Raw genomic sequence first — 17,748 nt, forward strand, 5'->3', positions numbered from 1 at the left:
GCAGCAGCCTGCTCCCCCCTGTTTCTCTGCTGCTTCTGGGCATGTGCTAGGCCCCTGGAACCAAGCGACAAAGCCCCACCTCACCTCAATCTGTGGGGGAGGAGAACAAAAGAGAGGGAGAGACTAGAAAAATAAAAACAGAAGGGGGAGAAAGAGGGTAAAAACCAGACAAGGGCAAAATCAAGGTGAAGGAGAAAAAGGAAACAAGCAGAAATGCCTGAAGAGAGAGACACAGAAGGCAGGGAGAGAAATACAAGAGAAGGCAGCAGTTGTGCCAGGACATGGCATGAAGAGACGATGGCCCATCTGCCAGCAATCACAAAGGGGTTTCCAAAAAAAAAAAAAAAAATGGGAACACTGAACTGGGTGTGTGGCAAAGGCTCCAAACAGACTTAAAAAATAGACTGTAGGGTTACAGACTTGGGGCTTTAAATTTGCTGCACTGTTGCAGGGATTGCACAGCCTTAGAATCATCCCCGGGGTGTGGGAAGTACCACTGAGTGGGACGCCCTGGTTCTGTGGACAGTTGCTGGTTGATTGAACTCTGGGGGAGGGGACACAAGACCTTATATTCCCTCTGCTATATTGCAGCTGCTCCATCAACGGCTGCACAAGCAGGGAAGCTGAGTGGGCTTAGATGGGGTCCTCGGCTCATTTCCCCCCCCCCCAGCTACTGAAGAGCTGGGGTTTCACTTATTTCAGAGAATAGGTTTAATTCTTTCCCAACAAACGTAAATGGAGAGGGGGGCCCCTCAGCTTTTTGCTTAGTGCGACGCAAGATAATGGTGGGGAGCAGCCTGAAAGGTCATTTCTGATCCCCATCCCCATGCAGAGTTCATAAAATCCCAAGCAACTGCAGTATGTGGGGGGCAGATGTCACACATGACAGACAACTAGTGTCATACAAAAGGGGGAGGGGGCATAGCAGCATGGGGGATAGCTCAGTGGTTTGAGCATTGGCCTGCTAACCCAGGGTTTTGAGTTCAATTCTTGAGGGGGCCATTTAGATATGGGGGGGAAATGGGGATTGGTCCTGCTTTGAGCAGGGGGTTGGACTAGATGATCTTGTAAGGTCCCTTCCAATCCTGATATTCTATGATTCTATGGCGCAAATGGGTAGAGGACACTCAGGAAGACTTGGACTGCTCTCTGCGACATAATGGAAGGGACAGGGTACTAAGGAGTAAACCCTACAAGCTGATCTCAGACTTCCCCAAATATGCATCATCATTACGGCAGTATCACCAGAACTTCCCCTCATTGGCACTTGTGAAAAGGATTTCCCTTGTTTGGCCAAGTGTCCTCTGCTGTTTCGTGCCACTCTGAAATATAAGGCTCCTTGTCCAATCGCACTTGTTGTGTCAGACCCTAAATGAAATAATATGAGGAAATAGACACTGATGCGCACCAGCCTGTTCCATCACCAGAACTAAGGAACTGGAATTGTCAGATTAAACCCCAAGTATCTTATTTTAAAAATCCCTAGTCCATAGGGTTAACTTTCCAATCCAAAAATATTTTTTCCATTATGGTCAGATTTTTCAAAAATCATGTGAAAAGACCTCCTCCACAAATATGGAATTTGTACATACATAGGTCCAGTTAAGCATTGTGGTTTTAATTGCACTCTCTGTATTAAATGTTGATTCTGAGAGCAAACAGAAATATTGAATGTATTTTATTATAATGTATATTTATACATAGTGGATTTTGATGGGAAATGTGCATCTCCAGCGGAGATTGTGAATTAGAAATACGAAGACTAAATATGAGGACTGGGAATAAATGTGCTATAGCTTGTGATTCAGGCGTGGAGTCTGTGTCATGGGGTATGATTAGCCTTTACAAATGGCCCATAGCCTTTCTCCTATTTAGATGTGAGATTTTTCTTTGGAATGTCCCTTTATCTAACTTGGTTACATTAAGTTTCATTGTAGTATTTTAAGACCATAGTCTGTTAGCTGTGTGCAGATTTTACAGTAGAAGTTTAAGCTAATGGATACTTATCAGCAGGCTGTGTTTGGTGATCGTCCATCATTGCTCATAAACAGTGTGTCTAAGTGATTCTCATTTCCTCCCTGCCATGTCTGGAAAGGAGGAAACTAGGCACATTACGCTGGAATATTAATGTTCTTGGAGGATTTTGTCACCCATAAGTAGATCTTCTTTGCATAAACCTGCTAGTGCTACCTTATTTTGTTGTTTATCTTTCCTCCTTAATTGTCTCACTTTCTCTCTGTTTCTGTGTGTTTTCCTTGTTTTTCTTTAGAATTCCGTCTACTTTTTTTTCGTTCTTTCTTCCTTTTTTCCTTGACCTAAAGAGCATAGCAGTCTGGGTATTCCACAGTAAGGCTGACTTTGCCAGCAAAAAACAAACACTGCCAAACCCTGTTACTGATTTTGGAAAAAAGCAGCTAGAGAACTAATGTGAATTTAGGCTCTGAACTATCTAAATAAGCCATGTCAGTAAACCCTCTTGTCTTATTCTTGGCCTACTGGCCCATGAAAGGACAATATATAATAGTCCTATTTAGGATAGGAAAAAATCCTGGCCAAAGGCCTCCACTTACTGAATCCTGTATGGAGGTGAGGAGAACAAGAATGCGCTCTGCTGATCCACTCAGAAAGCTGAAAGCAATTGTGTTTAGAAAAAACTCAGAGGAGAACTTGTAGCTTTTCAAATGTTCTGCATAGGATCATGTGTGCTGGGACTTGAGCAAGAACTATACTGTCAACCAGCTAGATAGGAAACAAAATCCCAAACTTCCATCTACCACTGAAAGAAGACAATTTGACTTTGCTAGATGGCAAAAGTCAGTGCAAACAAGCAAAATGTCTAGTAAACTGAAAGTTGTAGTTGGAGATGACAGCAGTAGTGTGGTACAGTAGTTGTTTCAGTGTGGATGAACTAGCTCAAATTACTGGTGCAAAGCATCCCTGGTTGTCTAACTTGGAATCTTTTCTACTTCCCTTAAATGTAAACTGTTGAATCAATAGATGAGTTTACTTGTCTTACCCTGTAGACAAAAGTCCAGGTGATCTTGCTGAATAACCAGATGAATTCTAATGATTCTTATATGTGTATTTTTCATTAAATTGCTAAATCCCCACAAAATTTTATCATTTACATTGAATTTGAATTTTCTTCCATGCACCTTTGCTGTCATCGCAGTGTAAAGCTTTTTCAAATATAGTCAAGCCCAATGTGCGCCACTCTATGTGGAAGCTAGTTTTTGTGGCAAGGTCCCTGAATTCTGCAGCACTCCAGTGCAGCAGAATGGAACTCTCTAGCAGTTTCATTTAATTAAAAAAAAAAACAACAAAAAAACCAAATTCAGTATATTTTATGCTGCTCCCACCTTTTCCTCTTTCAATATTTTTGTCAGTTTTTGGTATTAACATCATTGAACTGTATGATAGAAGTGATAGGCCGGACGATAGATATTTGGCCGCTGGATGGGGGGCAGATAAGCTTTTGGAACCTTGAGGAGACACTGGAGGCAGTTCAAGATTAGCGTGTCAGCTGGAGCTTTCTGTTAAAGGGATCATCAGTGAAATAGTTAATAATGTTGCCCTTTATATTGTCATCTTTAGGTTTCTGAGTTAACCCATTAAGATAAATGGGCCTGTTTACACCTATCAGAGCAAATTGTTTCAGACTCTCTGCAGACTTCAGGGTATGTGTACATTGCAAAAAGGTGCATTCTGAATTTGTCAGTGGTCCCAAACTGTGGGGTTGCCCCCCAGGGGGGCATGGAGGAATGTCCAGGGTGGGGGACGCGGTGGGGCCTGGGCCAGCCCCCACAAGGGGGTGGAGTGCGAGTGCCTCCTTGCCCCTGGTTGCAGCTGCCCCTGCTCCCAGCCAGGGCCTGGCCCCCACTCCCAGCCACAACTCATCCCCTGGCCCCCACTCCCAGTCCCTGCTCTCTGCTGCCAGCCCTGGCTGTGGCTCCCGCCCAGGCTGCCGCCCTCAGCCTGGCTACAATTTCACTCCCGGCCCGTGGAGGGAGATGAGGGTCGGATGCATTCCATTACTGGTAAGCGGGGGCATGATAGGAAAAGTTTGGGCCCTGCTGATTTAGGGTAGCAAACCTGGGTTAACTAACTCTGGTTAAAATAGCAGTCAGGACATGGCAACTCAGGTTTTAACTTGAGTTAGCTCAAGTTAACCCTATAGGGGAGCCTGGGGTTGAACTCAAGCTGCTAACCCAAGTTAGAAACTTTGTCTTCACTGCTATTTTAACTTTTGGGGAGATACAAACCCCCCCCCCCCTTTTTTTTTTCTAGTGTAGACATACACCAGAGAGACAATACCATCCTTTTACACTTGGGTCATGTAGCTAAACTTTAAGATTTTAATCTGCCTTGTGCTCCTGCAAGGCTAATTTTAAACTGTTTCCTTAGGGTCCCGATCCTGCTAAATCATGAACATCTTTATCTCCCTTTGACTTAAATGGAAATTGATGGTGCTCAGCACCTGATGGGGTCATGACCAATATAAGGTATTGTATACTGAGGCTGCTCTGTGTCAGGCTGTTGGAGGATGAATGGTGCTGGGATGAACATCTTTGGCTTTGTGTACTACGCTACAGAGTTTTGTTCACAAAAGTCAGCTTTCGTTGACAAAAGAGGGAGATATACACTACACACACTGCTCCTTCTGCCAATAAAACTCTCCTCGACGAGAGGCGTAGAGCTTTTGTGACAAAGTTATCGACAAAGTGTCAGTGTAGACTTTGCGCTTGGTTATGCCGTTGTAAATGGCCTCCCCACAATCGCCATCCTGACCGCTCTGGTCAGCAGTTTGAAATCTGCTGCACTGCACCTAAGTACACAGGCTTCTGCTCCGCCTTCTTTAAAGGCCTGGGAATTTTTGAAATTCCACTTTCTGTTTGCTTGGCATGGAGCGCTCACATCATATCTTCCCAGCTGACCATGGCAGCTCCATGCAGCAAACGCTTCCCACTTGGAGCACACCTGAGTTGTTGGATCTGCTGGCGCTGTGGGGAGGATAGTCCCAGCTCCACTCCGGCTGTAGGAACTTCAATACCTACAGTCTGATTTCTCATGGCATGTTGGATAAGGGCTATGAATGGGATACGCAGCAGTGCTGCGCAAAGATAAAGGAGCTGAGACAAGCGTAACAGAAGGCAAGGGAGTCAAACCGTCGCTCTGGTGCTGTGCTGAAGACCTGCCACTTCTATAAGGAGCTGGACACCATCCTCTGCAGGACCCCACCTCCACCGCCAAGAGCCCCGTAGATACGTCAGCGGGGCTAGAGACAGCAGACAGCAGACTCAATCCTGAGGATGGACAAGAAACCCTGGACGAGGAGGTCGAGTTGGAGGATGATGTGGAGCATACGGCAGGGTTGTCTGGTAGCGCTGTGAGTCAGGACCTCTTTTACACTCTGGAGGTGTCTAGCCAGTCCCAGCAGTCCATCTCTGGCAAGCATCCTGCAGGAGTGGAGAGCTCTGGTAAGTGATCTTTCTGAGTAGATGTTGTTCGGTTATATGAGGTAGAGCTGTCCTTTGCTTTGTATATTCTAGAAGTTGGTGAAGGATAGAAATGTACCAGACTAGCTGTGTTTGTATGTGCGTCACATTCCCCTGTGCAACTAAGTGCGGCAGAACACTGTTAATGTGCATTGAGATTTCACGGAAATCCTCCAGAGAGCTCTCTAGGAAACTTTCTGGGAGGTTCTCACCAATCCTCTGCCGAAGATTCCTTGGCAAAGCTGCTTTGTTCCTTCCCCCATTTTAGGAAACTTTCCTGCGGCAATTGGCCATCACTTATGCCAACATGGCATGCAGGCGAGCAGCATAGGGACTTGGTCTGATGCCGCACACATGCAGGAGAGAAGCACTCATGCATCCTTGATTACCCTCAGGAATGAGATATCAGCTTCAATCACTCCCGTCTGTGGAAAATGGTGATAGAATTTACAGTATTTTCCCGAGTCATCTGCAGTGATCCCCTTAAAAGACCATGAGATTCTTTGCCCCATCTTGTGCCCCTTTCCCTCCCCCCAGTGCAAACTCATCATGTTTAGGGCATTTGCTGCGCTGGGTGCTTGCCAAGGGAGAGTGAGAAACTGATTTGTGTTTTTAAAAAAGTGCATTTTACGATGATGATTTGATGCATGCACTAAGAATCGTGCTTCTATTTATTGTTTCTTGTGCTTCTGCAGATGTGGCCTTCAGGGGAACCCCGTACGTACTGGCGGAGCACCTCTGCGAGTTAAAGAAGTGACCAAGGAGGAACAAGGAGGCCATGTTTCGAGAGGTGCTCCAATCTTCAGAGGCTGAAAAAAGAGAAGGCAGGGCGTGGAGAGAGACTTTAAAAGAAAATTGTAAAATAGATAGGCAGGACAGAAAGGAGAGCCAGGAGCGGATGATAAAAATGGTAGAGGAACAAATGGAAATGTTGAAGTCCCTAATCATGTTGCAGGATGAATTCAGGTGTGCGCAACACGCCACCCCCCTTCTGCCCCCCCTCCCATCCAACCGGCAGCTGATACAGAACTGCTTTCTATACCCTCCTCAAATTCCTCCCACACATTCATTGCAACTTCCGGCCCATCTTGGTACCTCGTTCACTTCGCCCCTTCAGAGTTGCACACAGCCATAAGAAACTACACTGCCCTTCATTGTTATCTCTCTTCCCACCAAGCCTTTTGTGTGTGTTGTTAATTTGTATTTAATAAAAACATACTCTCTGAAAGATAACCAATCTTTATTTGTCTCCTACACATAGTGGTTGCTGCTGGAATTAATACACAGTGGCAATTTGATCATTTGCTGAGTGCAAATCATGGTCAGAAATCATCAAAATTTTCATGCAAAATGGCAAATTAACAAAGCATGGAAAAGTGTTGTACAGAAAGACATATTACTGGAGCTCATTGTCAAAATGGTGCCTCAAAGCATCCCTGATTCAAGTAGCCCCTGTTGTGCTCCTGTAATAGCTTTGGTACCTGGCTGCTCAAAATCAGCCGCCAGGCTATCTGCCTCTGCGCGCCGCAGTGGGAAACTTCTCACCCTTAGCCTCACAAATATTATGGAGCGCACACCAGGCTGCTATGACCATGGGAATATTTTCCTCTTTTAGGTCTAACCTGCCAAAAAGGCAGTGTCAGTGAGCCTTTAATCTGCCAAAGGCACATTCTACAGTTGTTCTGCACATGCTCAGCTATTGTTGAAGTGCTCCTTGCTGCTGTTCAGGTTTTCCGTGTAAGGCTTCATGAGCCATGGGAGTAAGGGGCATGCTGGGTCTCCCAGGATCACTATGAGCATAGCTACCCACAGTGCACTGCTCTCTCTGTCAGTGCTAGAGTATCAACTGTGGATGCTCTCTGGTGAACAGAAGCAGCATTGTGTGAACATGCACAAGCGATGTAATTATACGGGTTTTTGATTGTTGGTGTAACTTGTGTTGACAAAACTCTGTAGTGCAGACAAGGCGTCTGTGTGGTTGTTCATTGGTTTGGAGGCTTATAATCTCATATGATCTCTTTTTAAAGGCAAAAAGGAAAACTTTGAGAGAGGGATTGTGGATAGATGGGAGACGATATGAAAGCTAAACGCATTGAAAGGATATGTATCTGAGGGTGGCGGCCGTAAACAAGTGTGAAAAGTATATGAAAACTGATGTTTCAGGGAAGTGGCAATCACTGAGCTCTAGCTTAAAAGTATCTATGTCTAGGTCTGGGAAAATATGTATTTATTGTATGATTTGATTAATAATAAAGGGTCTTATTACAAAACTTATCCAGAGGGAAATATGAGAATTTGGACACACACACTGCAGGCTAATATACAGACAATATTGATACAACTTGTAGTAGTTTATGTGAGAAATAAACCCATCCTATTTAGAATAACATAATCTAACACCCAACCAACTAAAACCCATCATGGCCATTTTCTACACTCAGACCATTTCATCATTCTCTTCAGAGGGGTTATCCGATGTAACAAAATGGCGAGAATGCTCTACCCGTAACGGTCCAAAACACAATAGCTCTGATTCAGGAAAGTCACCTGATTCCCTATTTAGACAGGGCACGGAAAGTTAAACATGTGGTTAAGTACTTTTCCAAATTGGGGCCAATAATATTATGCCATTGTTTTCGACTCTTAGGATAGAACACTGTAGCATTTTTATTCTAGGGCAAATATTAGTACAATCCTATCATGTCAATAGTTCCCTTCACCCCTTGAAGGCTATGGATAAGAAGTATGCATATAGAATCTGAGCTGTTAAGGGGCTGTTGCTCATTTGTAAGGTTTAATTGCATCTAGAAATCAACATGTGGCTCAGAAGTGCCTTGGTTTGATAAGGTTAACTTCTTTCCTGGGAGTGATCAAGTGTTAAATAAGCACTGTACTATGAATGGAGTTCAGGTAATGGCACACCCATAAATAGATTTTCAGATTCATGCGGGAATGGATGCTGAATTCTTTCTGATGTTTCTTTGAGCGCAGAGGACCAAAACCTTTTAGTCTCCAGCACCAGTGACCTAGCAATTAAATAAATATCTTTTGGTAACATCTAAGATAAGCTGGCAAAATGTAAACATTTGGATTTGTGTAATACTATTTAATGAATGGAGTATCTGCCCACAGTTCCCTACTGCATCTGAGCTGTGCTCGGTTGTAGTGAAGAGTGGTGGCCAGAGGGATCTGGTTGTGGCTCCCTGATTCAGGGCTGCCTACTCCTGTCATAAATTAGAGCAGAAAGGCATCTTGTTCTAATGCTACTGGCATTGCTGGCTTAAGGTCCCTTTCACCAGTGGAGAACTGGGTATAACAGTGGAATCCACCTCTGCCACACCTCCCAACATTTCTTCAGCAAGCCCATCCCTGACCTGCTCCCTCTTCTTTTTTATGTCAGCATGAGGCGGCAACTGGTGTAGGAAGGTGCTATGCCTCCTCTGGCAGCTCTATGCCAGCAGAGATTCCCCTTGCACATGGGAAATTCTCTACTTGCACAGCACAAAGTGGCCTTAGTGAACTGGAGAATCTGACCCTTTGAGTTTATCACAAGAAGATTTTCTGTATGTGCTAGCCCAAGGACATTTTCAAAGCTCTTTGCATGGAAATTCATTCCAAGACATTTTTTTTTTCTAGAGGGTTCAACTTCTTAGTTGCTTCCCAGACAAACTTCATTAAAAGGATACTGTCAGTTTAGAAACTGTGAAAGTTCTTTATGACCATAGTTACTAGTAGCACCAAGATTACTATACTTGAAGAATTAGACTAAAAGAGCGCCTCTCTCTTTGTTTTCAGTTTGTTTACTTCGTGCACTGGATGACAATTTGGATGCACAATTTGTTTCCCCTTTTCGTCTGTTCAGTCAGTCAGTTTATCTCCACTGTGGTTTATGTAGGTCATTCACACAGCAACAGGGGAGAAAGAAACTTTTTAACAATAAACAAAAATAAGAGTAAGGCCACAAACACTGATAAAGGAACTCAGAGAAGATTTTAGTACTTTGAAACTACTTTTAACTCCTTTTTTAAAATTGACTATGAGTTCAACCTGAGATCTGAAAATTGACATAATCCCCAATAATATACTGTACTTGGAACTTGACTGACACTTTTGTTGATGATGCATGAAGCAGAATACAATTCAGGTTGCTGTTCTCTAGCTATATATTGGCTCTGCATTACTAATAGGAGTGAAATTTTTTTTTAAGACATTTCAAAACAATGACTCAGAGAGAGCAGATATAGTATGAACTTTTTACATCGCCGTTGTTTCTCGCTACAACCATACCTGAATGCACAAACACCTTTCATAGTTTGGAGAAAAGTGTGGGAAAGGACGGTGTGTGTAACTGACAAGAATGATTGGAATTTAAATGTAGAGGTAGCCAAGATTCTAAAATATTTCAGTCCATGTGAAACACCTTAAAGGGCACTGTTTTTTTATGAAGTGCTAAGCATTGCTCTCAAGAAAACAAGCCCCTTTAAGGTGTCTCAAGTTGAGGCAAAATCACTATCTGCTTTTTAAAATCTTGGCTTACATCCTTAAACTTCACCTCTCTTTCCTTTAATATTTCCATGCTGTACTTCCAAAGGAGAATGTTTCGAGTACTTCTGCATCTTTCTATCAGGTCTCAGTCTCAGTGCATAGGCGCTGACTCCGTGGGTTCTCCGGGACTGAAGTGGGGGCAGGAAGAGGTGAGATGGGAGCTGGGGGAAGGAGTGGAATGGGGGAGGGGCCTGGGGTGGAACAGGAGTCAAGCACCCCCCAGGAAATCACAAAGTCAGCACCTCTCTCAGTGGTTTAGCAGTAGCTGTGTTCTACTGTTGCTGCACAATAGTAGTTTAGATTTCTGTGTTTGCATCATCAAAGTGATTAAATGGCACCTATGGAAAGGTCTAATCCTTGATTTTGGTTAATTATGATTTTGTCCCTTGTTTCTCAGAAAACATTTATGCTTCTTTGAATGAGGGTCCCTATTGTATTCCAGTGAGGGTTATGCATGTCTGCTATGTTCCCAGAGTCAGAGAATTTGAAAGTTGTGTCTGTTGCTCCTTGCCTGAGCCCTGGCTCACCTTGTGCTTTCATCCGATAAAGGGCGGGGCAGACCAACTGCATCTGAAGTTCCTTTTCATGGCTGCGTGGTCTGAATTGAAACTTTCAGTGTCCTCGTCACTGATGCACTTTGAAATAAGACAGTGTACGTAGTTTGCCAGTTTTTAGACTAGTTTTACCAGTTTATTGTACTTTTATTGTAGTTTTAGTACTTGGTCTAGATAGATTTGGGTTTATTTTTTTTTGTTTTCTTTGCCAATCCCTCCCTCCTCCCCTGTACTGGCATGCGGGTATTGGACTATACCCTGGACTCTGGGCATCAAACTCTACGCCTCTTGCCTGCGTTCCTTCTTGGTCAGCGACCAACACCGACGCTGTATGTCCTGCTTGGGAGAAGCTCCTGTGTGTCGAGGTGCAGTATTTGCCTATCCTTCCCCAGGTGCATCTGAGAACGGCAGGCTTTCCACCTCTGGAAGCGCCTCATGGAGTTCACTTCGAGACCTCACTCAGACCCAGGCCAGGGAACCCCCACATACATTGGACTGAATCAGTGAGGAGCTATCTCCTGCTACCACGTCCAAATCTGATGCTGTCGAACCACCCCCACGGACCCCATAGTGGGTCTTACTCATGAGGTAAGGAAGCATACCTATAAGCATGGGACTAAGTCTTCCTTAAAATCGAAGAAAGTGAACACTCCTTCCACAAGTTCGAGACATGGCGACAGATCACGCGCTAAGTCCCATAGACATGAGAAGAAGTCACACAAGCAATGGAATCTGGTGGTTCTGAGCACTGGTCCATTGGTATTGTTATCACTGGCATCCCAAAAGATGTGGGATTGTCCTGTTCCAGGAAAGTCTATGGTGCCAGCACTGATACCCAGGAGGAGAGGATGCCTCTTACAGCGGGGAGATCTGGAGCTAGAGCCGCGTCCCAGGATGTGTTGGCCTTGCAAATCCGGAGTCACCCTATCTATCAGACCCCTCCACTTCTGAAGAGATAATTTCTCTACCACAGGATATGCCTGAGTTACGGGATCCCTCACCATCTGCTCTGATAATTTACACCCTTCCACTGGCTCCAATGGTATTGCCTTTGGAACCTGAGTCAATCTTTTCCTTCTCTGATGAATCAGAACTGGAAGAGGAACCGACCATGTCTTATCACCACTACGCACCTTCAGGGAGACTGCCAGTCCATGGCAGCCGCTCAACCATCTCTGAGCCATTGGTACCCCATGCCGTGGGGACCACCACAATCTCCCTGGGATCCAGCCTATTGGCCATACTGGGGAATCTTGTCCCTATACCTCCCCCCAGCCTAGTCCACAAGTCACCTGCCTCCCCTTAAGGGATCCTTCCAGCAAGTGTTCGGATCCTATAGTAGAGGAGGAATCCCTTAGTCCGGTCCAGACAGTGCCTCCACAACCAGCTAGATTTCCCTCCTTATCTCTGGATGAAGTGATAGAACAGGGTTCTACTCAGACAGGCAGATGGAGACCAATCCTCGATCTTTGGCACTTTAATCGCTTCTTTCACAAGCTCAAGTTTCGTATGGTCATGCTGGCAGCGATTATCCTGTTGTCAGAGAAGGGCATGTGGTTTATGGCTCTCGATATGAATGATGCTTATTTTCACATGGATATCCATGGAGCCCACAGACATTTCCTGAGATTCACAGTGGGCATTCACTATTTCCAGTACAGAGTGCTCATCTTTGGAATAGCTGCTGCTCCCCAGGTCTTCACCAAGGTGTTTTTCATCGTAGAAGCTTATGTCAGATGTTATGGTGTCCTCGTGTTTCCTTGTCTCAACAATTGGCTTCTAGTTGTGCTGGCCAGGCAAGAAGCCAATGCATCAACCTCCATGTTGCTCCAACTTCTTTTGTCACCCCACGTAGTCTCTGGATTTCATAAGGGCTACCATCAATTTGAACATGGCACAAGCCTATTTAGCAACAGACCAGTTCTAGGCATTATATTTTTGGCATAATTCATTTATCATTTGTGACAATCTTTAAACCAGTTAGCCATCTGAACGACACAGTTGGGTGGGGCTTTCTGGTAGAGGATTTACACAATAAACAGGTTTTCAGTACTACCAATGTAGTGTTCTTTTTTGCGTTTACTATTTTTTGGTTAAGAATGGTCTCCCTAGATCCCATATATTACTGAGTAGCATATCTTGAAAGTGGTCCCCTTAGATTCTATTCCCTTCTGCTGCACCTATTACTATTATTGTTTTAAATAAACCAGTCTCCACAAGGTAAGGGGAAACAGAGATAAAAAGGTGTAATTTATTTACAAAGTCTAATACTACTGTTATAAACAAATATATAAAATAGAAAAGGGAAATTGAATCAGGCTTTAAATCATGTCAGAAAATAATAAAAGAGATAACACGTAAGGACAGACAGGGAAAGCAAACTAAAGTAAACATCTCCCTAATGAAAATTAAAATTATGAACAAGGTTTTTCTGACTCAGTGGTGAGAATTGGAGATGTAACCCCAGCAGTCAAACCCTAGTCTGACCTGCTGTTTGCTCCTTGGGAGGACCTGCTGAGCCTATAAGCAAAATATTCAACCTTTATTCCACTCACTGGATGAGCAGGGACTTCACCTCCAGTTTGGATGAAGCCTCTACACAGCCCTTCCTTTACCAACACAGGAAACTTCTAACATATGTATCCTGACCTTCCAAATGAAATCAACAGAGGACTCATGCACCAGAGGGCAGAATTTAGCCCTTGATGATCAAGTATTAAAGTTTTTAGTTTAAGGTAATGCTGTCCTGTCCTGTCAACTTTTTTTATGCTTGGATATTTACTGTCTCAGCAGACATAACCCCTCCCCCCACTTCAAATATGTGTGCTTATATAATGTGTGTTTATGTCCAAATGATTTAGATATGCCAATGAGAAAAACCTCAGAACACCTCTGTGAGGTATTATCCTCTTTTAATAGACAGGTATATGCTGGTTAGGTAACTTAAGGTTACACTAGAAGTCTATAACAGAGCTGGAATATTAACCCAGATTTTTTGACTCCTAGTTCTGCGCTTTAATCATGGGGCCATCCTTCCCTCCCTACCTGCCAAAGTGCACAGGACAGGATATTAGTGGAACAGATAGTTAAATATCTATGGCTCGTTAATCATACTGGTGTGCAGAATGAATATTTTTATGTTAAAGGCTTTCCTTATATCACTGATTCTCGTACTGTGTTTGACATCCCTTGGTGCCTGATGTCTAATTTAGGGTCTGGTCTTGCAAACAGTTGGGCACATGAGTACCTGAGTGTTTGCAGGCCCCTCTTAGGTCCCTTGTCCAAAGAGATTAGTCTATCTTTCTAATTGTCCCTTAGGCCCCATGCATTGTTATGGTGCTGTAGAATAATAATAATTTCTATAGTAAGAATCCCATTTCAGGGAAGTACAAGATTAACCATGCCAGCCTTTTTGTACCACTTGCTACCTTATGTGCTCTTGCTTCCACAGCAAGCACCCACCTTGAGCAGTGTGAAGTGATGTGGCTTCTTTTTTTCCTATTGCTCCTGCCAGTTACCTTATTGTTGAAGAGACCAATATGAACTCCTGTTCGGCTGGATAAAGAAAACCTGTTCAGTTGCACAGTAGTCAGATGTAACAATACCTCCAAGGGGGTTTGCTATTACTTTTTCTCATCCTTGAGCTTATAAAGATAGTGTGTTTATTAAAAGGAAAAAAAGAGAGAGAAGTGGAGGAAAAAAGGAAAAAGAAAATGTGAAAAAAGACAGAGGAAAAATTAGTGGGATGAGCAACAACAGCTAAAATGCATTTATGTCTAAACTAGTGAGGCAATCAACTCCCTTGCTGCATGAAAATGTTAGATGAGATGTGTTTGCATGAGTGTGTGGGGAAGAACCTGAAATCATGACAATAATAGTCAATGAATTTAAGTGTTGTCATCTTCATTTAAATATAAAAATGTAGAGATCTCCCTCCCTCATCCACTCAGCAGAGCAAAACAAATTAATGCAAGTAAAAAGAAAAGGAGTACTTGTGGCACCTTAGAGACTAACAAATTTATTTGAGCATAAGCTTTCGTGAGCTACAGCTCACTTCATCGGATGCATTTGGTGGAAAAAACAGAGGGGCTATGCATCCGATGAAGTGAGCTGTAGCTCTCGAAAGCTTATGCTCAAATAAATTTGTTAGTCTCTAAGGTGCCACCAGTACTCCTTTTCTTTTTGCGAATACAGACTAACACGGCTGCTACTCTGAATGCCAGTAAAGGCATTCATTTAACCTTTTAAGCATTTAACCTTTGGCCTCATTTAAGGGATTCCTAAAAGTGTAGTGTTGTTGTACTGTTGAAATCAAGTGACCTACAGCTCAAGGACTGTAGCAATCTCCTTTTAGCCAAAATGTGAGTTAGTCCATTGTTAAAATTACAGACGACCAACAGTGGTTCCATATATTTCTTATTTAACTGTTATTGAAGTTAAGGCCTTGCCATATTTTTAGCAGATTTAGTAAGTTTTATTCTCTTATCCATTAGAAAAGTGATTTAAAAAAATTTCCATAATCAAATAAAAACATTCTGCTGATCCTTTTTGAATAAGACATGCAGTATAAAGTTAGCTTAATTGACATGCTGGGGAAAAATATCTTCTCCCAATGTACATGTAATTTTATTGTTGAAACACAAACATATCTGTGGTAAAAGCTGAAGCAATATTTAGCCTCATTATGTCCAGAATTTCCTTTTGCATTTTAGTACTTGTCACAAAAATGAAACAAGATGGTGGACTCAGAGATACAAAATGGTGGGTGAACCTTTTACTAGAGAAAATGTTTGGCCCAATCCTACTTGTGTCAAAATAAATGGGAGTTTTGTTATTGATTTTCACATTTTATACTTCGTTTTCCATCATTCCAAATATAATATTTTGTGAAATGTGCTTTTGTGTTCATGTAGGTTTGTTTAAAAGACTACAGCTAATTTAAAAGGATCATCAGCATCAACTGAAGTGGCCAATCTTTGTTGAAGTAATAAAATTATACAATAGCATTACTGTAGTTGTAGCCTTCTATGGAATGTACATTTGTTGTGCGATCTCCACATTAGATTACAGTGCATCAAAAAAAAATTTTGTATTGCCCATTTAGCTATCTTTTCTATTTCCAATTTCTTTTTAAAACCACCTACATCAGCTTGCTAGAACTGCATCAAGAATATTAGAGCCTGTTGGGAAAAAAAATGAGGCTTCCAGGTAATAATAATTGAATCTAAGGGCTGTAAACTTAGCTCTAAGGTCTGGGCATACAATCACCTGTGTGGTCAATGGGAGCTATGGAATGTGAATTTAGAGTGGCACATTGACTTCAGATGCAGAATCCTGTAGATGTCCATTTTTTAGATTGAGTGAGGTGTGGATAAGGGCGGGTAGTAGTGTTGAGTGTACAGTAAAATGGTGTATGTCAGAGGATAAAGGTCCAATATCCAAACTATATTTTTGAGGGAGAAATAAGGACAATGTTGTATATGATTATAAAGGGGCATGTTGACAATCTCTGAACCTCTGACTTTCAAATGCACGCAATTTACAATAGTAAAACTACTATTGACTGAAGTGGGAATGAATTGGGCGCCTAGTTGGCAGCTGGTCTCTTGGCTGTTTCTAAGGGGCACAAGGTTGGCTAAACAAAATTTGAACAGCTAAAGATAAAATGTTGTGTTTACTTCTTTCCCAAGTGCTAGATAAGTGTTTAATTCTGCAAGATACTGAGCATCCTACCCCCATTGTCTTCACATGATCAGGCCTTAAATTACAATATAAATATTTAAAGAAAAAGTGCCTATGTGACTGCAATATTACAAAATGTGTCCGTACATAACATATAGTGTTTTGGATACCAAACTTTTTAAACATCATAAATTTTGTAGTTCTTCATATTGTTTAATGACGTCAGTCAATATTGTTTTCATAGAATATATCTTCGGTGTGATATGCTAGAGTGAAATTTTCAAAACAGTCTCTTTGCAGCCACAAATTTGCAGTTTTTGTGTGCACCAACCCCCTAAATCTGCGCATCCACAATACATTGTGGTAGTTAAACCTCACTCACATCTGCATGTGCAAATGTGGTAATTTATATATGGGGAAAAAAATATAAAGGCACAGATTTAGTAGCCAAGTTGAAAATGTTTGGACAGAAACTTTTTACTAAATTATCTCCCTAAAATTATTTTATGGAAAATAATCTTTTCTTGACTGGTGCAGAAATCTGTTTTAACACTTTAATAGTATATGGGACTCTAATTATCTCGTGCTTCCCATTTTGTTTAGAAATCACAACCTATATTTTGTTCTCTTTCAGTCGAAGAGGGTGAATCTTCAGATTTTGCTTTGAACTGGGACTCATCAGTGACGCAATCAGGTAAATGTTCTAGATTTTTCTGATTGCAAAGGCTGCCAGAAAGCAGCCAGGCATTTTATAGAAATTGTATTTTGTCACATTCCTGTCTCAAATCCAAGACTACCCACTGCAACACAATTTTTATATCAGTTCCATATGGTCAATAAAATCTATTACATACAGAGATTAATATACTCTTATCCTCCAGAGAGCCATTCTTTCTTCTTGTGGGCACACAGAAATGGGTTGTGATTTCTCCAGTATAACTGCTTTGAAGTTTTCTGCAATGGCACTGTTGCACGTTCATTCCAATCTAATTACATAAAAACTACTCTAATAGGAATTTTAAACTCATTCTCAATTGGAATGTGTGTACTGCTCTTCTTGGAAGAAATTACAAAGCACTCTTAGACCAGGTGAACATAAGTTTGGAAAGATCTAATATATTTAACAGTCTCTGTGTAAACCTGACATGTGTCTAGAACCCTGTAAACCTATATTACATTGAACATCTGAATAAAAAGGGGCTCAGAAACTAAAGTAGATTAAGCAAATTAGAATGTCAGATTAGTCTAGGTGTATGGTTGGTTGCAAGATATTTACCCAGTCTGATGTACATAATGCTATTTTGGTTTGGAGTACATATTTTGTCTGTGTAATATCTATGGAATTCTCAGAAGACAAATTTGTATATAATTTCTTTTGATTTTAAGGTGATAAAATGGTTAACATTAACTCTGCTTCAATACTGTCTTAATATAGAAACACACTGTGGTATTATAGCAGTGGTAGACCACAA

The 17,748-nt window shown here is 42.1% G+C and overlaps 1 protein-coding gene across 10 annotated transcripts in view; it reads left to right on the forward strand.

Annotated features, from left to right (window-relative positions):
• Nucleotides 1-17,748, forward strand: part of ZNF423 (zinc finger protein 423) — a 324,001-nt gene that overhangs the window by 53,390 nt on the left and 252,863 nt on the right. For 7 of the 10 annotated variants that reach the window (XM_038368894.2, XM_038368895.2, XM_038368893.2 and 4 more), the window contains exon 2: nt 16,911-16,970. The exons of the other annotated variants lie outside the window; for them this stretch is intronic. In XM_038368894.2, coding sequence (XP_038224822.1) covers nt 16,911-16,970 — 60 coding nt within the window. The remainder of the gene's footprint in view (nt 1-16,910; nt 16,971-17,748) is intronic. 10 annotated transcript variants of the gene reach the window in all.

The sequence above is a fragment of the Dermochelys coriacea genome, chromosome 12 (assembly GCF_009764565.3).
Source record: "Dermochelys coriacea isolate rDerCor1 chromosome 12, rDerCor1.pri.v4, whole genome shotgun sequence".
In the NCBI taxonomy this organism is placed as follows: Eukaryota; Metazoa; Chordata; order Testudines; family Dermochelyidae; genus Dermochelys; species Dermochelys coriacea.